Raw genomic sequence first — 21616 nt, 5'->3', positions numbered from 1 at the left:
TTCCAATCTGGCTAGGAAATGCCACAACTACATCAAGTGAATCATTTAAAAAGAGTTGAGATTGGAAAGAATACAGATGATTCTATTTCTGAGCATTTTGCTTCAAATAAAGATTTCCACCAATGTGCACAGGCCAGTGCAGGGGCATGGGGACGCTGCTGACTTTCCCCTCCCTCTCTCTTCACCGTCCCCACACACTCTCTGCCCCAGAGGCTGACTTGTGCAGACCACATCAAAAGGTTCCATGCCCCAGGATGCCAGTCAGGCTCTGCCCTTGACACCAGAGAGTAAATGTGCCTGCTTCTAAGTTTTTTATAAATGGAATCATAGAGCATATCCTCTTTTCTGTCAGATTTTCCTTTTGGTCAACATGTTTGTGAGATTCAGTCATGTAATACATTCATTTTTTATTTCTGTATAGTATTCCACTGTAGGACTGTCCCACCACGTGTCCATTCTCGGGGCTGATATCTGAGTTGTGTCCAGTTTGGGGCTATTGTAAATAGGCTGCTATGAGCATTTTCAGACAGTCTTTAGGTGTGCAAAGGTACATATTTTTGTTGGGCATACCACTATGAACAAAATTACTGAGCAGAAGATATACCTTATTCTAAACCTTAGTAGATGCTGTCAAATCATTTTCAGAAGTCATTGCACAAATGTACAATCTTATCAGCAATGCACGGCACTTCCCACTGCTCTACAACCTTTCAGTACTTAGTACTGTCCGTCTTTTATTCTAACCATTTAGGTGTGGATACAATGGCATCTCGCTGTGGCTAAATTTTGCATTTTACTCATGACCTACAAGGTTGAACACCCTTTCATATGCTTATTAATACTGCCAGTAATTTCAATATCTTCTTCCGTGAAGTGTCTAGTTAAGATTCCTGTCCATTTTTCTATTAGAGGGTTCATCTTTTCTTATTGATCTATAGGTGCTCTTTTTATATTTTAGATATAATTTCGAAATGTGACAACGGATGTTTTGCACACACTTTTTTTCACTCTGCGGCTTCTTTTTCACTCATTCGGTAGTATCTTATGAGAAACAAGCTCCTCAATTTAAGACAGTCAAAGTTATCAACCTAATCTTTTACCATTAGCACTTTTCATGTTCAATTTAAGAAGCTGAGTCACAAATATAAATAAGAAAAGGATGGGCCAGCTTACCCTAGTGATTGCATGTTATGCATGAATAGACTGTAAGGTATGTTAGTCGGTTAATGCTGCAATAAAGCTACATAACAACAAAAGGATTTGAGTCACATGGAGATGTTTGATGACATAATATGATGTGATGAAGACACTCAGCAGGATCCCTATTTTGCAGAGGCCACTGAACCTTCAGAGATCAGGTCCTCCTAAACCAAACGGGCACCCTGGGGAGGGAAGTGCCTGGAGCTGTGCCGGAGGGGGAGGAGGTCCACACCCACCTCAGCTGATGTGCCACCTAAGATCTGGTGAGGGTCAGGAGGTAGCTGAGCATCCGCCCTGTCTCACCAGGGGGCATTCGAGCCCTTCTGCCCACAACTTGCAGAGGCAGGACTCCAGGTCCATCGCTTGCTAGACCAAGTGGGCTGATGCCAGCTTTTCATCAGTAAAAGTGGCAAAACTGTCAGTTTTCTACGTTTGTTTTCCATCCCACTTCCAAAAACGGAAGGCAGAAAATTGTGACGGCCGGGTCAGGGAATGGTACAGCCCTCAAATATGCCATTAGAAGGCAGTAACTAAAACTGTCAGGACACTCAAGGGTTACTGTGCTCACAGGCTGGTAAGTTTCACCAAATATGAAGACCTCTAACGAGAACGCACGGACACAGACACAGAGGCAGGATCTCTGTCCTTGATAAACACAAGTACCGGTTACCCAGGCTGTCCCCTGAATGCCGGCTCACTCACATTCTAAAGCACTCACATTGTCGGAGAGAGACAGTGGCGGGCTGAGCTCCCGGGATGGCCTGAGAGACACCTGCATCGACGCACATGCCCTGAGCACACTCAGGTCTCTGTGGCCTTGGGAGTGGCGGACTAGACTGAGCTCTGCCCCGGGGACTGCACAGGCTCATGGAGAAGACGGTTCACATACAACTGCCGCGATGGACCTGTGATGGCTACGCTAGCCTCACACACCAGGGTACTATAGGGGCCTCTCAGCTAAATCCATACGCTTGCCGAGGCCATGGCAGAACCAACCAGAGCTTAACTGAACGCTGGTGCTGTTCTGTGGCCTCGAGCATCTTTGAAACATGCTGAAAATCAAACAGGCTCCAAGGAGCTTCACGTTCCTGATGGTCAAACTCACGTGAACTAAAACGTCTACGACAAACTTATAAAAACGTCAGCAAGAAAGGAAGGCGCCATGACTAATGTTTCCTTAACTTTTTATTTTCACTTTTTTAGGTCTCGATGTCAAATGATTTTCTAACCTCTACTTTTAAAGAATTAACTGAAATGTTGGCAATGTTTATGAGTATTATTCACCACTCACAACAAGACTCTGCTAATATTTGTACTCAACTTCTGGTATCCTCAGGGCCTATTAAATGCAGTGGTATTCGAAATATATCATGCTCCCTGGATATCATGCAGGAGCAGAATTAAAATTGTGAGGGCTTAAAACGATGTCACCTCATTGTGGTTAAATTCTGCATTTTACGGATGACTTATGAGGTTGAGCGCCTTTTCATATGCTCATTCATTCATTAAAACGAGTAAATTCTTGTACAAGAATAACTAAGCATAAAGAAATAATGCTAAATGCAGTTTAAGAATTCTCATTTTGCACTGGTGCATTTGGGCTTTGTTAAAGAATCAGGTTCATTATCACAGAGGCAGGCCCGTGCTGCAGGTGCGTTAGACCTGGTCAGGAATCGTGCCTTATTCACAGGAATCCCCGGTGCCTCTCACAGTGAGGAGTGGGTAAAAACACACTCACAAGTACCGGATCAACAAGTGAATGAACAAGCAGCTAAAGTGTCCGCATAAAACAAGGAATGCAGATTCTCAGAATGCCACACACCTTGAGTCTTCTTGCAGAAAGTAACATTTACTCCTCATTGCAGGTTTTCCTGTGGTCCTTGAGAACCACCCAGGCCACTGACTGCACAACTGCAGTGAGCTGAATTCCATGTGGATGCAGCCTGGAGAGGTGGGCCAGAGAGCAGCCTGACTCTGAGAAACACGCCCAGCTCTTCTAGGACGTCACACAGCTTTGCCATTGGGAGTGAACCCCCTTTATTCTCAGGCTCCTCAAAATCCAAATAGAATGCATTTTTGACTGATTCATTCCATGCTCACCAACATCCAGGCAGATTTTAGTCACCCCCACTGGTGGGCCACTATGTAATATTCTAAAGCACCAGATAAAACATCATCTCATGTAAAACCCTTAACAAATCGTGTAGGTGGTGTTTTGTATGTTGGTTCACTAGTAGCTTGTCAGAGCTTCCCACACCTGTCACTCTTCTCCCTACTGGACCCCCAAGAAGGTTTCCCAGCCCTGTAGTTAGGTGAAGCCACAAGACCAACCTGGCCACTAGCAATGGAACACCTAATTTCCACAAATGAACATCATAAACATCACCAAAAAACTGCTTTTTATTATGAAAAGTTTGAGAAGTGAATGGCCACAGCACTATTCTCTCGTAAGTTATTTCAATTCTTCTTCTGATTATTAATGTTGAGGAATTTAAATACGACCACAGTGTAGCTTCAGACAAGCAAGTGAAAATGTTGACACAACCTAACTCTTCTCAGCATTGTGACTGCAAAGTTAGGGATATCCTGAGCCCTGAAAAGAAGAATCTCTTGGTCCCAATATTTCTAATAATTCTGTAGCTGTGATTTCTCCAGATTTGGTTTTCTATAGTGAATATGAAGATTGTCCTTCTTATTCATGCTAAGGGGGAAATATAATTTACATAGAAAAATGTTTATATTGAGACAATGCAGAATGTTAAGGGTAATGACCAATGAAAAAACTGTAAGTAGTAACCATTCGACGTGAGAGGGTTAACAATTCTCTCGATGAATGCATGTCTAACACCTTACTCTCCCACTCATAACTCACAGATAATTTTATTCACATAGAGACCACTAACATCTCTGAAAAATCCACAGTTTTAGAGCTAATGTGGTACTCCATCAAAATTATCCACCATTTTAAAAATCTCAGCAATCTTACGGTTATACGCAGGCCTTTGTGATCCAAGCCATTTGGAATGAAAAATGAAGTGAGAAACAGTCATTAAATGAATTTGCTCTACCCCAAATTCATTAACCTGTGGATACTCAATGGAGGATACTGGCTGCATTAGTCAAAACATTTTGGAGCTAATAAAAGGAGACCACAACCAACATGAACCCCCGCATGTGGAGAATCATGACCAACCCTATGAAATGCCTCACTAGGCTCCTGGCAAGGCTCCGGTTTTAAGCAACTAGAGGAGGGACATTGGCCTTCCTCATCCTCGTATCTCACAGTGTATACATGACGCTCAGGAAGGGAGACTCAAATGGGTAAAAATGCTCCAGAGTCAGGAACAAATCTCCTTCAGAGCGAGAAGGCTGTCGTTACTGTGCATCGCAGCTGAAATTTCCAAACAGATGGAAAAAACAAGTTCACGTGTTATTTAGTAAAAGAGCATTTCACAAATGGCCTACAAGCACAGAAAAGAGGCTCAATGTCATTCACCACTAGGAAATGCAAATCAAAGCTATAATGAAGTACCACTTCACACCTGCTATGATGAGCAGAATCAAGGACACACACAGTAACAAGTGCTGGTGAAAGTGTGGAGAAATCAGAACGCTCATGCATTTCCACCGGGAAAGTAAAGGTACAACTGTTCTGGAAAAGCAATTAGCGGGGTTTCTAAAAGTTCAACAGAGAGTTGCATATGACCTTGCAATTCCACTCCTAGGTCAATCAGCTAATAAATGGTAAATTGTGATACATATTATATATTATTATATATATGTGATATATGACATATTTACATAGATAATATACATAGTATAATATAAAACATATATATGAATATCATACAGCCAAATGAAATGCAGCACTAATCCATGATGCAACACGGATACACCTTGAAAATGTTATGCCAAGTGAAAGAAGGTGGACGCAAAAGACCACATGTTAAATGATTCCATTAAATGAGATGTTCAGAATAGGCAAATCCAGAAACAGAAAGTAGGATTAGTGGTTTCCAGGGTCTGGGGGTTGGGGAAAAGGGGGAAACAGTGCGTCAGTGACTACTTTTGGATACAAGATTATTTGGGGAATGAGGAAAGTATTCTGGAACTGGATACTGGCCATGGTTGTACAACTTTGTGAATATACTAAAATACACTGAATGATATAATTTCGCAAGATAAATTTTATGTTGTATGAATTCTATATCTCCATTTTTAAAAAACTGAGTCATTCTCTCTCTCATGATTTCACTTCTTCAGTGTTATGATGAAATGTGGTAATTTTACCCATGGTGAGGATAATAAGGAAAGAAGCTAATTATTCTAATTGACTTATAAATCCAAGATCCATATTATATTACATCATATTACATTACCTTATATTGCATTATATCATCATTCTGAAATAATTTCTTGGATATTTACATTCATTTAAGATGAATATTTGATGAAAATTAGAATAGAGCCATCTAGGAATTTAAATATTTTTATTATCAGGTTAACACAAGCTGTATATAATAACTGACTTAAATAGTTTACATATATCAAGGATTTTTTCTAATATGCCATAGCCTTTCCAGTAAGAGCTGCTCATTTCTTTTGTGGATTTCATTAGGCCTCTCATCTGTAACTTTGTAAACCAAAAACAAATTTCTAAGCCCCTCAACCAACTGACGGACCCCCTCTCAGCCAAGGACATTTCAAAGAAATCCGAAAAACTAGTTCAGGATATGATGGGAGGGAAGGGGGTCAGCTGTGCCTCACTGTACCCTCCTCCCTCTGGAATTCAGGCACAACTGACCAGCATTCGTATTAAAACAGGGATCTTAAGACTGATAGAACAGGCATACCAATGAGAGACCAAATTCCAGCCTGAGTCTGGTACAGCATCACATGACAGACAGCAGGCCCTGAAAGAAATCCAAGTGTTTTACCCCAAAATACGTTTCTTTGACACATTTGGAGATGGCCCTGCAAAGCTGTCTTTTGTGGGGAAAATCTGTATTCTGTGGAGAATCCCCTTCCCTTTCCAGATCCTTTCCCTAAGACTCTGGTATTTTTTTAGGTCTGATAAGAGCTCTGAAACCTGCCACCTGGAGGCTTCATCTGCATGATAAAACCCTTGGTCTCTGCAACCCCATATCTTGACCCAGGCTCTTCTTTCTATTGATTCTGGGACTTTAGATAATAACTTAACTCTTTCAACCAATGGCCAATCAGAAAGTCTTTGAATCCACCTATGACCCCGCCCCCTGCTTTGAGTTGTTACGCCTTTCTGGACTGAACCAATACACACCTTACATGTACTGATGAACGTCTTCCTGTAACTTCTGTCCCCCTAACATGTACAAAATCAAGCTGTAACTCAACCACCTTGGGTACACGTTCTCAGGATCTCCTGGAGTGGTGTCGCGGGCCGTGGTCACTCATTTTTGTCTCAGGATAGATCTCTTCAAATAATTTACAGAGTTTCACTCTTTTCATGGACACCTTGGCTATGGAAATTATCATTTTGGGCTTTCCCATTTGGTACCCTTGGCCTGTCTCTGCATCAGAGCTCTGAAGGTCTTGGTGTTTACATTAGCTGTGTGGTCCTCGCTGCCCCTAATGTGACTGAAACCACCTTTGCAGAAATTGTATCAGTGAGAAAATTATGACAGTGAGGGAGATCTGATCTATCCAACCCCCCTCTTGCCTTTAGCCTTCAAGCTGCCCTTAATTGTTCTTGGGCTTAAGGCAAGCTAACTTTGGCAGACATTTAGTTTATAGCTTAAATGATATGAGCCCTTCCCCAAAACTCAACTGCATTTGTAAAGCTAATCAAAGAACACCCGGATAGGAGGATAGGAGACACTGAATTCTGCTAAAGTGTAGACGTAGAAGATTACCAGCCATTATTCAGGAGGTCACAAGATATGCAACTTCCCCAGTTACTCCTGCAGATAGCATCTCTATCGTAGAGCCTGAGACTGGCCTTTTGAGATACCTTTTCAGGGTTTCTGCATGTCTGAGACTGATGGCTCCATCTGGACTGGCCAGCTGCTCCTGCGGCTTACCCAGAAGTGATTCTGCGTGCAGAAGAACCATTTCCCACACCCCTGTGATTTACACCCTCGACCGATTGGCAGCAGGCGCCTACTGCCTAGCCACCCTCCCTGCCATTCTTCCCCAAAACTGTCCTTGAAAAACCCGAGCCTCCAAATCAGAGAGGCTGATTTCAGTAATAACACAACTCCAGTCTTCCATTTAGCCAGCTCTACATGGGTAAAACTCCGTCCCTACTGCAGTAACTCTGCCTCCATAAATCTGGTCTCCTTGGGCGGCGGGCAAGAGGAACCCTGTGGACAGTTACGTGAGCCCCTGGTAGAATAAATACAGATCCATCTCCCCTCTAGAGAAGACGACCTAGGAGAGCAGCAATGTGGTTTTTATGTTCACCACACGAGCCCCAACCAACCCCGAGGCCACTGCCTGCATGTGTCATACAAACGCATGAATGAGTGAGAGGATGGATATATGAATGGCTTAGCTGACATGAATCTCACTAGAAACTAGAGTGCATAGAATATCTATCAGGAAGCCTTGGGAATGTCTGTCCAGCTCATAGCGACCTCCTCTAAGAAGTATGCCTCAGCCACCCCAGGCCACGTCTCACCACTTGCTCCTGCCCGCCTGCTCAGAATTTCCTGTGCCAGGAGACGAAAGAAACCAACCAGGCCAAGCAGACTCCTCTTCACCTGGGAATTGGGTATTCAAAATAGCCTTTTCTCTGGGTGTGGCTGAAATCGAAGTCCTATAAACTGGGAAACTGGTGAGGCAACCACTATTCTGTCATGAGCAGAAAAAAGATGCACTAACCGGTCGCAGAGAAGCGAGGGGCTGAGGACAGAGCACTGCAGAGGCCGGGGCGGTGGGCGCCCTCCATCTGGACCCTTCCTCCTTCCTGAGCCTGCCCCTGAGGGGCCCCGTGCCCTTGGAGCCTGTCGGCCTGTTATTATTCTAATAATCCTCTATTTTGCTTAAGACAGAGCCAATAGATTGCTTTATCTGTAGCTAAAAATACTTTCACAAAGACAACAATAAAACTGCTCCACCAGAGGGAAACCAAGGGACACGGAGAAGACCAGCAATTTCAAAACCATAATCAGGGGAATAATGACGGAAAATTTTCCAGAACTGAAATCTAATCAAACACATCATGAGAGAATCTGGGGTACATTCTGAACTAATTATCAAAGGAGGAGGCCTAGGAAACTGCTCATCAAGGCTCTAAATTTTAAGGCCAAAGATAACATTTTCAAGCCTGCCTTGCTGATTCTTTTCATAGGTTCATAATCAGTTATCCACAATCTTGAAGCCCTAATTTCAGAAAAGCAAACTTTTTCTATATGTTTTGATGTAAAAAATTCAAAAACTCCTGACTTGAATAGGAATGAGGTTGTTTGCAGTCTTTATTTGTCCCATTTTGTGTAAATAATTGTGTTTCGCTGCAGAAATCATGCTCGGATGACAGGGTGCGGCCCTGAACCTCTCAGAGTGTGTTACATCATATCCAAAATTCAGTATGCTCACTGAATTATCTTTCTAAAACCACAAAGAAATCTGAATTTTGAAACTTCTGGGGCTCAGAAAGCAATACCCCAAAATGAAGGTCTCGGAAGCGTTAAAGCAAGTTAACGATGGCCTGAGAAGGACTCTGGGCTTCTGTATTTGAGTCCTTGTGATGAACCGTAACCTAGCTTAACAGTTAGACAAAGTGAAAGCCTATCTTAACAGTATGCATCTCTAACAATGGCCGAGTGTCGGCCAGTCCCCACAGCCATACTTCAACCACTCATAGGCTGCTGAATGTTCAAACTGTGTTCAAATAAGGCAACCGCCGGGCTGTAACCAATCTCACTGTTTCTGTACCTCACTTCTGACTCCCGTACGTCATTTTACCTTTTTTGTCTATAAGTTTGTTCTGACCAAAGGCACCCCTGGAGTCTCTTAGACTTGTTAGTCTCATTAGAGCCTTGATGAGCAGTTTCCACAGTAAATCTGCTGTGATTCTGGGGGCTGTCCGATTTGCAAATCATTCATTGTTCAATTAAACTCCTTTAAATTTAATTCAGCTGAAGTTTTTGTTTCATCAGAAGAAAGTTTTCTCTGCCCTCCTCCTGCCTGCCCATCTCTCAGTCCCATTCTCCCCCGAGGCTGCCAAAGAAACTAGAATCCCTCTTTCCCAAGGCAGGTCATAGAAACCAGAACTCTTTTCTCCAAAGCCAGCCATAAAACCTAAAGTGTTATTCTCATTGTATCCCCCCGCCTTTCTGTGTGAAAACCGGCCATGAAGAAACGGTCTGGCCTGCCTTGTTTGACCGTAGGTCCTACGACCCCATTCCAGAGAGGGGCCTGCCCCACACCCAGAAAGAAGGAGTGCTGCTCAGACAGGCCAGCAAGATTCTGGACAGACAGGCCCTGCTGGGGTTCCCACGCAGTCTATCAGCACCCAGTCATACCCCTTTTTCTCCAATCCCATTTCTACCCGGCTCTCCACACTTGGTTGAACCTAAATATTAACATGGTCAATGTCTCCTGTATCTCTGGGTCTTCATTCTGAAGATTCTTGTGTACGCACGTTAAATAAATGTGTGCGCCTTTTCTCCTATTACTCTGCCTGCTGTTAGTTGTTTTTTCAGCGAAACTCAAGAGGCCCCAAGGGGGAAAGTCTCCCTTGGCCCCCACGAAACCATCTGGCACCAAGGGCCTCACGCAGGGACTGCAGACCGCGGCGGAGCCGGCGCCCAGGCTGGGCTCGGTCCTGCGTGCTGTGAGGTGATGGTCCCTGCACGTCGGAAGCCACCTCTTTGCCGGATGGGTGTGAACTGTGACCCCGGCCCTTGCTCACCCTTCTTTGCCATTGTGCCACCTCTTGCACACCCCTGGGTCCCTCAGGGCTCTCCTGTCACCACAGCCAGCTCCACGTGGCCTGACCACCCTCACACAGATGCACCCAGAAGGCCTGCCCTGGAGCCCATGCCCTGATGCCTTCTCCGCCTGGGCCGCCCTGTGGGTGTGGTCGCACGGCCTCGGCTCATGCAGCTGGACACATGCACTCTGGCATCCCACGGGAAGGAGCTGAGACCAATGGGCCATGCGCATCAGCCAGTAAACATTCCTTCCTGCTCTACTCAACCCCACAAACAGCCCTGAGATGCACTTGGTACCTCCACTCAGACAGCCCTGCAGGATGGAGCTCCAGTGGCCTGTCACAAAGGCCAGCACGCTGGGGCAGTGGTGCCTGCGCTGGCTCTCCTCACTGCCCGGCCCCCATCCCTCACTCCTCTTCCCTGGGATGAAGCTCCTGGATGAAGAACACACATGTGAGCCTTTGCCTCAGGCTGTGCCCCTGACTGGGTCAGCCACATAGGAAATTCCCACAATAGTTAAGTTGGAATCTGCGAGCAGTAACAAGAAGTTTGTTCGAAAATCCTTTAAACCTACACCTTGCTTCTATTAATGAACCAGGCATTAGCACCAGGCACCAGGAAGGGGAAATGCAGGCACACGGACCAGGTCCTTGAGTCTAGCTGGGAAGGGGGAGGTCAGAAGACAGAGGAGGAAAGAAATCAAGAGAATGTATTTACGGTTTGCAGAAGGTGCTGTGGAACTCCAGGGGGATTCTCACTGTTCCATGTGCTAGTCAGGGTGCGAGGCAGCTGGAACTCCCATACATGCTGTGGGAACGCAAAGGGGTTGGCCTCACTAGAAAACGGGGTGGCAGTTTCTTTTAAAATAAAATCCACACCCACCGTATGACACAGCAGTGCCACTCTAGAGAAGGAAATCAACCCAGAGAATAAAAACCGAAGTTCACAGAAAACCATGTACTCAGAAGTGTCTAGAGTAGTTTTTTGGGTTTGTTTTTGTTTTTCTGAAATAGGGTCTGGCTCTGTCACTGAGGCTGGAGTGCAGTGGTGGGATCTCAGCTCACTGCAACCTCCACCTCCCAGGCTCAAGCAATCCTCCTGCCTCAGCCTCCCAAGTAGCTGGGACTACAGGCACACACTATCACGCCCAGCTAATTTTTGTATTTTTTGTAGAGACGGGATTCTGCCATGTTGCCCAGGCTGGTCTCGAACTCCTGGGCTCAAGCAGTCCACCCTCCTTGGCCTTTCAAAGTGCTGGGATTACAGGCGTGAGCCACCACGCCCAGCCAAATGCAATGAACTACTGATGCACAGAGTAACTTGGGTGCACCACAGAGGCATTACGCTGTGTGAGACAAGCCAGTCTCGAACGGTGGCGTACGATCCGATTCTGTGTATACGACAGCCCCAAAAACACAAGACCATAGGGATGGAGACAAGATCAGTCCTTGCCAGGACCGGGGGAGGGTGGCCACGAAAGAACAGCTGAGAAAGGTCTGTAACAGAGCTGTCCTGTACTCTGACTGCAGTGGCAGTTACATAAATCTACTTATGTGTTAAAATCCATAGAAAGCTACATCCAAAGGAAAAGTCAGTTTTGCTCTATGATAATTAAAAAAAAAAAAAAACAAAGAGAAAGAGTCAATGCTGTGTCTAGTTTAGGATTCCTAAATGAAGGAATGTTATCTGATGTCACATTTTGTTTCATAACGTGTTATTTTTTCATGACAGCACCCTGTGTTATATGCAATTACACTGTGTTATGTCACGTAGTGGACAGTGTGTGTACTGTATTAGATGATGTCATGTGTTACATCATGCACATCGTGTGATATGACGTCACTTCATGTTATATGACATCACATTGAACAAGGTCCAACTTACACAGCAGGACACACTGAAAACAGAACTCCTGGCCAAGCGTAGTGGCTCATGCCTATAATCCCAGCACTTTGGGAGGCTGAGGTGGGAGGATCACCTGAGGTCAGCAGTTTGAGATCCGTCTGGCCAACACAGTGAAACTCCAGCTCTACTAAAACTACAAAAATTAGCCGGGGGTGGTGGCGCATTCCCGTAATCCCAGCTACTTTGGAGGCTGAGGCACGAGAATTGCTTGAGCCCAGGAGGCAGAGCCTGCACTGAGCTGAGATTGCACCACTGCACTCCAGCCTGAGCAACAGAGTGAGACTCTGTCTCAAAAATATTTTTAAAATACACTGTTACATGTAAAAAAATTAAAAAGAAAACAGAACTTCGCCAAAGATAAATGATCACGTTGCTACTGGCTGAAGCCCTGGGAAGATCTTGTGTCCATTTTGCCCCCGTTCTATCAGAAAAGTTCTTATCACTCTAAGGAAACTGTATTCCATTAAAATATATGCCAATCAAACTCTTCTCCTAGTCAACCTAACTTATCTTGATGAATATGCAAATATCTGGATCCCCAGATAAAATCACCTGAACGCAAACCCCAACTAAAAACAAAACAGGATTTAAAAGCAGAAAATAAACATGACCATCATCCACAGATGTAACAACCACACAAAAGGAGATGAGACATTTTGTAAAAAATGTAGACTTCCCGGCTAAAAGTTTCATAGTAACCAAGATTTTTAAAGTCCATATAGTTAAAGATGTGACTTTACGTATTATTGTTTTTTATACAAGGACTGTTGCCAAATGTTAATAAAATTGAATGCAAGCTCTTGTATCTTTTTAGTTTTTAAAATGCCTGCTATGTTCTTCTAAAGTAGACTCTCAAATAAGGAGCAAAATTATCTGTGAACACCTAATGGAACCTCTCTGCCCACAAAACACTAGTTTTTTAAATGTGTTTAATTACCAGTGGTGACTACCTAACATTCTTTTAGTCATTAGGTTTCTAATGTTAAAATTACATTCGGCCTGAGGTGTAATGAAAAATAATTACACTGCAGCAATTTCTAGATGTAGTCCACCAAATACAACTGAAATTCACAGTACCGTTACCACTCCAGCTTTGGATCATTACCTCATCAGGATTCTAAGCAGACCGGCTCTCAGGTGTGGATATATAATACCTGCCAGCTTGAACCAGCCCAGGACACCTGGCAAGTCGGATTTGAAATTATCAAGGGAAAGAAATTGAGGGGCTGTGAATACATAACATAAAGCTGGACCTCCAGTCAAAAGCACGTACATCATGTGTTGTATGAGAATCTAGAAATGTGGCTTTTTTACATAAGAGAAAAGGAAAATCAACTTCTGGCCCATGAATTTCTGATGGTTTCCAGGAACCCCAGAAGCAATGATGTGGTGCGAATCACTGAAGCTTGCGGCATTATCCATCTATTTTACACAATTAAGAGGCTTCGCTTTCTATGGCAGCTGCACTCCTCAAATTTCACAGTGAATCAAGGTTTTATACAAAATAAGATAAAAGTTGGATATTTTAACCATCTTAGCAGAATTCACTTTTGAAGGAAAACTATGGGTAAAGCTTTGGTAAAAGAAAAGACTATGACCCCACCTCAAATTTATGCTTCTTATAAACCTACACTTTCATGTGGGTGGGTTTTGTTTTGTTTTCAATAAGGACACCAATGGAGATAACTGTGAAATTGACAAACGCCTAGGAGAATGGAGAACGTTTATGGAGGGTGGAGGAGGCCAGGGGTTGACAAGCTCTGTGGTGAGCTCCCCCTGAGGGAGCCACATCTCAGGTGGGGACAGGTCCTGGCCATGACACAGGCTAGAGAAAGTGGAGAGGTCTGAGAGCCATGGGTGTGGTGAAAGTGGGAGAAGAGAAACCAACAGTGGCTGGTGGGAGAACAGTTTCATGGGCCAGATGCACCCTCAGTCGAGGCAAGTGGGCCCTGCAGAGTGCTGACCACTCGCCAGGGCTCTCCCGAACTCCTGAACAGGCTGTCACCTAACTGGCACGGCAGGCGGCACAGAGGGCAGCGCTGGCCTTGCCCATGTGGCTCCTGTCTCTTCTGGGAACCATGTACAGATGTGGTAATTAACTACAATAGACAGGACAGTGCCCACTCTACATTCCTCCTCATGGGCATCCCTGGAGGGGCCGAGGACCCATGGCACAGAGTCTAAGGGGCTGGAGATGCATCTCTCTCTCCCTCCCTCCTGCCCAGGAAACCAAAAGGAAAGGCGCCTTCTTCCCAGGGCCGGCTGCCCACCCTCCATCTCAAACCTCTCTGGCCTCCCACCAGCCCAGCTGCCCGTGGGTGAAGTCAGTGTCTGGGAACAGACTCTGAAACCTTCCCATCCAGAACGTGACAAAGCCTATGAACAAAAGCTAAATTAGACTCACCAAGATCAAGATGAATGCCAGGGACAAACGAATTGAGGAAAAACATGAAGATAACAAATCCCAACACGGTCAGGCATTTGGCGAGCAGGATCCCGTCGGATATCCTATGCTGTAAGAGAGAAACCACAGCTCACTGTCTCTGCACAACGTTCTGACTCCTGCAGGGTGTCATAACCTACGCAACTGGAATCATGACAGATTGCACGATGATGAAAAATGTGACCTCTCAAACTTGAAAGAAAATGACAAAGTACTGTGTTACAAGGAAAACCGTACAGATTCAGGATTACTGCATTCAAAATCTTTATGAAAGATAGACACAGCAGATGTCAAGAGTAGTACAGCCCTGTTATGAAACACCTGGCCAGCAGGTATCAGAGGATGACGGGGCATTTCTACAGGCACCTGTGGTGGCAGCGCCGTCTTCACTGTTCCTTTCCCTACCATGCCAAGCATACAGGCAGGGCAATGAGGCTGAGCCTTCTCACGGAACTGTGACTCCCAGATAAGGCTCTGGCCATGCTCTTGACATGACATGCACGAGGCCCTTGGAACGCAGGTGGTGCACTCAGCGCTGGGATGACACCCACGGGAATCCGCCCAGTCACAGGGGAAGGGCAGGCCCTGAGGCATCTCATCCTCTGCAAGGCCTCCATCAACCTGGGAGTCAGCACAAGACAGGGCTCTCCCTGTGAGGCCTCAAGGGTACTGTGCCCCACAGGCCACGGCTGCAGGGGGCCAGGGCAGGGAAGCATGCACAGATGGGCACCTGGTTGGCCTGCCCTGTCAACCAGGTCTCCGTGGAGACAGAGTCTGGCTCTGTCACCCAGGCTGGAGTGCAGTGGCACAGTCTCGGCTCAACGCAACCTCCGCCTCCCAGGCTCAGGTGATCCTCCTACCTCAGCCTGCCTCCCAAGTAGCTGGGACTACAGGTGTGCACCACCATGCCCAGCTAGTTTTTGTATTTTTAGTAGAGACAGGGTTTCACCACGTTTCCCAGGCTGGTCTTGAACTCCTGGGCTCAAGCAATGCTCCCACCTCTGCCTCCCAAAGCGCTGAGATTACAGGTGTGAGCCACCACGCCTGGCAAGCATCAGATCCTTTCTTGAGTCTGGTCCCACCAGCACACCTGTCCACCCATCTGTCTACCCACCAGCACACCTGTCCACCCATCTGTCTACCCACCAGCACACCTGTCCGCCCATCTGTCTACCCACCAGCACACCTGTCCGCCCATCTGTCTACCCACCAGCACACCTGTCCGCCCATCTGTCTACCCACCAGCACACCTGTCCGCCCATCTGTCTACCCACCAGCACACCAGTCCGCCCATCTGTCTACCCACCAGCACACCTGTCCGTCCATCTGTCTACCCACCAGCACACCTGTCCGCCCATCTGTCTACCCACCAGCACACCTGTCCGCCCATCTGTCTACCCACCAGCACACCTGTCCACCCATCTGTCTAGTCTGTCTAGGTGGATAGATGCAGACAGCAATGATGACGGGTGTTGACATCTGTAGCTTTGTAGATGCAGGTGGATCTAGACATCTGTCATCACAGCAATCTACAGCTATCTGGATTTGGACAGATACAGACATGTAGATATAGACACACAGAGGTAGAGCTAGAACTACAGAGAGATTTTCTCTCTTGCTTCCTCTGGTCACATAGGTAAAGCTGCTGCCATCAGAAACACATGTAAGCCCCTCCGTGTCACAACAGCTCTGACACAGCCCCTCCACCATGTGCAGTGAGGCCACTGGTGAGCATCTGCCCCTCTCTGCCCACTGCAAAGGCTCATGGCTCGGCCAGCCCCTTCTCATCCTCCCCGTCACCCCTCTGGGGAAGGCTGATGTTCCTGCATGATTCTGTGCTGAACAATCAGGATCACAGGAGCATGGCAGGAAAAGGATTTGAAATGCACAGAGGAGAGTGATGTGGGTTCTCACCAGGCTTTGAAGGGAGGCACTGCAAACCTTCCCTGAGGTTGCAGCAACCACAGAAAGCGGCTATTGCCACGGCCAGTGCGAAGATCGGAGGTGGAGGAGTGGGCAGGTCCAAGAGCATTCCAGCATCCTGCAGCTCACGGAAGTGGAGAGTTTTCGGGCGGCATTCACATTCGCTCCTTCTAGATACCTGAGGTCATTTCTTTTTTCTTTTTTTTTTTATTTCAATAGGTTTTGGGAAGACAGGTGGTGTTTGATTATATGGATAAGTTCTTTAGTGTTGATTTCTGAGATTTTTGGTGCTCCCATCGCCTGAGCAGTGTACGCAGTACCCAATGTGTAGTCTTTTATCCCTCGCCCCACTCCCACCCTCCCCCCAAGTACCCAAAGTCTATCATATCATTCTCATGCCTTTGTGTCCTTGTAGCTTGGCTCCCACTTATAAGTGAGAACATACGATGTTTGGTTTTCCATTCCGGAGTTACTTCACTGGTCTCCAAGTCCATCCAGGTTGCTGTGAATGCCATTATTTCATTCCTTTCTATGGCTGAGTAGTATTCCACGGCACGTACACACACCACCCCCTAGGGTCGCTTCTGTCAGAATTCTTAGATGTGATACAGGGATGCTGCCAAGGCTTCCCTCTCCATTTCATCTCACCGTAGTCCTCGTGCAGGTGCACAGAGAGGCACACGGTTCTTCTCCAGCTCACGACTAAAACACCACAATCTAGCAAAGCAGGCACAATCTGTATGAACTTGGGGCCTGCGAGAATATCACGGCTACACCTTTCTTTTCTAACCCTGACCGTCTACATAGGACAGAGTGTGAAGGCACTGAGGCACCTCATCAGATCGCATCCAACATCTTTATGGAAAATAGACACGAGAGACGTGAGGTGTGCTGAAGCCCCGTTAGGAAACACCTGACTCGCACGTAGAGTGTGCCCGTCACAATTAGAGCGGGTGTTCAGTCTCTCCCTAGAAGATAAACCACACAGATCTGAAACGTCACCGAGATGCAGATGACTCCCAGCAGAGCTCTCTCGACTGGGTAGGGGCCCTCTGTGCTCATAAATGGGCTGAGAAAGAGCCAAAAAAAAAAAAAAAAACAAAGCTCTGCCCCAAGAAGTCGGAGCCGTCGGCAGGACACTCACGCATCCTATGTCCGTCCCTAAAGCTGCTCCACTTCACGCAGCACGCCTCGCCGTCCCCTCAAAGTGTGAACTCGGGCCTGCCCTTCGGGGCCAGGAGAGGGCTGGTGGTCAGGGACACCCGCTCAGAGGGCAGGCCCCGCAACGCGCAGGGAAAGGGAAAGGCCCTACGAAGACGCTCGCTTTCCACGTCCTGACAAGATCAGCCTGCTGTCTCCGGAAAACATTTCTCCCCATTCACTCAAACATATAAATTGCAATGTCTTGTGTACGACCACAGAAATAAAAAGAGAAACAGCGTTCAGTCATGTGAGGGAAAGGAAAGGCATTGCTCACTCTCTTCTTGGAGAACCGAATCAGAAATCCCTGAGAAAAGAAAGCTGCGTACCTTTTTCTGGAGTTCCTGGATATTGGTCTCCCAATTTTTGTCCTCCTGTGAGATCTGTCTGAAAGAGAAAAGAAGAGACTCGTTACTTCCCTGGTCACGTGGAGCAGCAGCCCCAGCACTTCGTCCCTGGACGCCGTCTGCGACATGGCCTGGTAGGACTAGTCATGGGGGGTCAGTGGGCTTCACTGGTTGGCTGGAAAGGGCGCTCACTCTATCTTTTCCCAAAAAAAATATATGTATATAATGGCCTGAATGACGAAAGAAGTGTGTGTGAGGAGGTGTGTGGGACAGCTTGCGCACGGGACACTTCATGAAAACCCCACATCAGCACACGGACAAAGGCAGCGACCGTCAGCCTCTTTATTTTCCTCTTTACGTGCACTTCTACGTTCCCGAATCTCTTTGTTTCCAAGATGAGGACACTGAACCTGTACAACTCTTACAACCAACTAAAGAAAAACATGGTAAAAGAAATGTCACTTGCTTTAACGTTGATTTTCATCAATCAGTGATCACTTCTACGCCTGAAATCCGAGGACTTTGGGAGGCCGAGGGGGAAGGATCGCTTGAGGTCAGCGGTTGGGGAAGATCGGCTTTGAAGGCTTTTCTGTCTGTGCGGCTCCTGCTGGGGTGGTCTCCTCCCGCCTGTTTCAGCCCCTTTAGTGGCTCCCACTTGCCTCTCCTTTTCCATGTTTCTGACTCAGCCCGCCCTCCTGGCTGACTTCCTCCTTCACCAATTAGGGAAAAGGGGCTGCACAATGAAGAATGCAGTTTTATTATCAAAGGAGGCTGACCTCACAGCCGGTCTGGGCCGCAAAGAATCACAGCAAACACAGTCGAATGATTCTGAGGACAATTTTTAAAAAGAAAATGTAAAAATAAGAGCTGCAGGGGGGCATGGTGACTCACACCCATAATCCCAGTACTTTGGGAGGCCAAGGCAGGCAGATCACCTGAGGTTGGGAGTTTGAGACCAGCCTGACCAACGTGGAGAAACCCCGTCTCTACTAAAAACACAAAATCAGCCAGGCGGGTTGGCACCTGCCTGTAATCCCAGCTACTTGGGAGGCTGAGGCAGGAGAATTGCTTGAACCCAGGAGGTAAAGGAGGCAGAGGCTGCGGTGAGCCGAGATCATGCCACTGCACTCCAGCCTGGTCAAGAAGAGCTAAACTCTGTCTCAAAAAAATAAAAAAATAAAACCTGCAGAGCCCAACCTTGCCTTAGGACACCTTCATGGTAATCTGCTTCTCAGCAACTGTGTGGCCTTGGGAAGCCACGCCCTCCCCAGGTCTCAGTTTCCCCATGTGTGACTGACACCAGATGAGCTGATGGGAACGTGGTGAGCCTCGGAGCCCACGTTTGCTCATGTTTGTAACCTGAGATGCACTAAGTGTGTCTTTAACACCCAACACCAGGACAATTTACTCTACCTCTAATTTATAAAGCGTCTTCCTCTAAGATCTGCGCCTGCTCCCAAAGGTGGTCATTTTTTCCCCAGCCTGCAACTCAGAGCCTCCCTGTGGCCTGAGGACACTGGTCCTGCTGCTCCAGCACTGCTGGGCGAGGTGGGTCCTGGGCCGGGGATGGAGCCAATGCCACAGAGCCAGCACTTCCTCCCGGGATTGTGTGGGACTCCGTGGGAATGCCTGGGAATCCTCCCACCAACAGCCAGACCCTGAGACACCCATGCAGGGCGACCCCTCAGGGCTCAGCAAATGGCAACATGCAAGACCATTCTAGACTTTGTTCATAAGGGTTCACATTTCCCTTTGCCTAGATGGACACCTCCACCCACTCGTAGCTCAGCTGTGGGGACGCTTCCGCTTCGGCATCCCTTGGGGGGTCACCAGGCTCCTGCTTCTTCTGTCTGAGCTTCCAGAACAAAGACTGCTTGGAACTCAGCACCATGTCACAGCAAGGAGAAAAAACACCAATTCATGGTTACCCTTTAAGTCCCAGCTTCGATTAACAACAAATGCCAGGAAACAAATTGAGTGGGGCTTTCATAGTCTTTCGGGTGCCTGAAAATCAACTACTGGCAGAATATTTTGTCCGATTAGTCTTTGCGTTAATGGTTTTTTGTTTTTGTCATGCAACAATTACCATGTGGAGAGATGGGACAGCCCAGCGGTTGAGACTGTGAGCTCCATCCCCAGCCGCCACTCCTTCCAAGCTGCACAACCCTGGGCACGCTGCTCAAACTCTGAGCCTCTGGTTTTGTGTTTCATTTTGTTTTGTTTTGTTTTTGTCCTTAAACTCAGCTGTGTACCCCCTGCAGAGCTCAGTGAGGGTTAGATAAAATGCACTTAGCACAGTGTGTGTCACCTAAAAATCACATATTAGTATACAGCTAGTGTCGCTGTTTTGTAGTGCCATGGAACGTTCTGCTGCACACCGGCACAGTCTGAGCAGCACCCCGCCCCGTACCTGTGGAAGGTGTGCAGCCTCCGGGCGAGCAGGTGCTCCAGGGCCAACACCTTCCCCAGCAGCAGGCGGCGCACGGCAGTCTCCTCGCGGCTGGCCGGGCTGATGCGCTGAGCGGTCAGGCGCCAGACGTGAATCTCGTGCTTCAGTTCTGCAGAGAAAGAAAAGGGAAACTTGAGTCTCCCACGACCTCAGACATCAGCAACACCCTCCTCTGCTCCCCACACAGCCGAGGCCTGACGGAGCAGACACACACTCGAGACGTGCAGGTAGCCCAGGGTCACCCAGAGCTTCTCAGCACCCGAGCTATTGCCATGCAGCCCAGATGACAAAGCTGACATGTAAAAATTATCACAAAAGCGAAGTAAGGCCATTTCAACCCTTTCCGTGAAGAATAAATTCCTTTCTTGAACAAACACATCAAAGCTAGCGCCCAACAACCTTTTCCCCTTCTTGCAGGAAATATTTCGGATCTGCTTCCAGCCAAAATCTAGACATTGCCTAATCTTTGAGGGGGTTTCAGGAGCAGATCTAGTGACAACTGAAAACACAAGTGTAATTCTCAGGAGAAGGTGCTCAGGGCTCCCAGCAGGGCATCTGGTAAGCGGCAGAAGAAGACAGGGGGGCGCCCTCCAACCAGGCCCCACTGAGCCTCTAACACAGGCGAGAGAGGTAGACGACCTGAGGAAATGCTGAAATCTACAGAACGAGCAGAATTTTCACCCATCACTGAATTCAGACACCTTCTGATAGAGAAGAGTAGAGAGAAATGATGTGTCAATTCATGGCATCTTAAGATATTCAAATATTTCATCCTGGCTAACACGGTGAAACCCTGTCTCTACTAAAAAATACAAAAAAAAAAAAACTAGCCAGGCGAGGTGGCGGGCGCCTGTAGTCCCAGCTACTCGGGAGGCTGAGGCAGGAGAATGGTGGGAACCCAGGAGGCGGAGCTTGCAGTGAGCTGAGATCCAGCCACTGCACTCCAGCCTGGGCGACAGAGCGAGACTCTGTCTCAAAAAAAAAAAAAAAGATATTCAAATATTTCATGAAAACCTACATTTAACCTGTATTTTACTGTTAAAAACATGACATGTTTCTTGAAATATCCATTAAAAGACTATAAGAAAGCACAATATTTTCATGAACCACCCCTTACGTGCAATGCCCCACACTACCTATCACACGAATTAAAGACGAAAAGACAAAGCCTTTCAAGCAAGCGCTGGGGCACCGGAAGAGCAGCTCGGGGCAGATTCAAGGCGATCACCCAAAG

General features: G+C 46.9%; 1 protein-coding gene across 2 annotated transcripts in view; it reads right to left on the bottom strand.

Annotated features, from left to right (window-relative positions):
* The window catches only part of OCA2 (OCA2 melanosomal transmembrane protein), a 333377-nt gene that overhangs the window by 182874 nt on the left and 128887 nt on the right, over positions 1-21616 (bottom strand). For both annotated transcript variants that reach the window (XM_050796132.1, XM_050796134.1), the window contains exons 15-17: positions 20344-20491; positions 17916-17973; positions 14425-14533 (exon numbers count right to left, since the gene is read on the bottom strand). In XM_050796132.1, the coding sequence (XP_050652089.1) occupies positions 14425-14533; positions 17916-17973; positions 20344-20491 (315 nt within the window). The remainder of the gene's footprint in view (positions 1-14424; positions 14534-17915; positions 17974-20343; positions 20492-21616) is intronic.

The sequence above is a fragment of the Macaca thibetana genome, chromosome 7 (genome assembly GCF_024542745.1).
Source record: "Macaca thibetana thibetana isolate TM-01 chromosome 7, ASM2454274v1, whole genome shotgun sequence".
Lineage (NCBI taxonomy): Eukaryota > Metazoa > Chordata > Mammalia > Primates > Cercopithecidae > Macaca > Macaca thibetana.
Note: the sequence above shows the minus strand (reverse complement) of the source record. Positions and strands in the feature narration are given on the sequence as shown.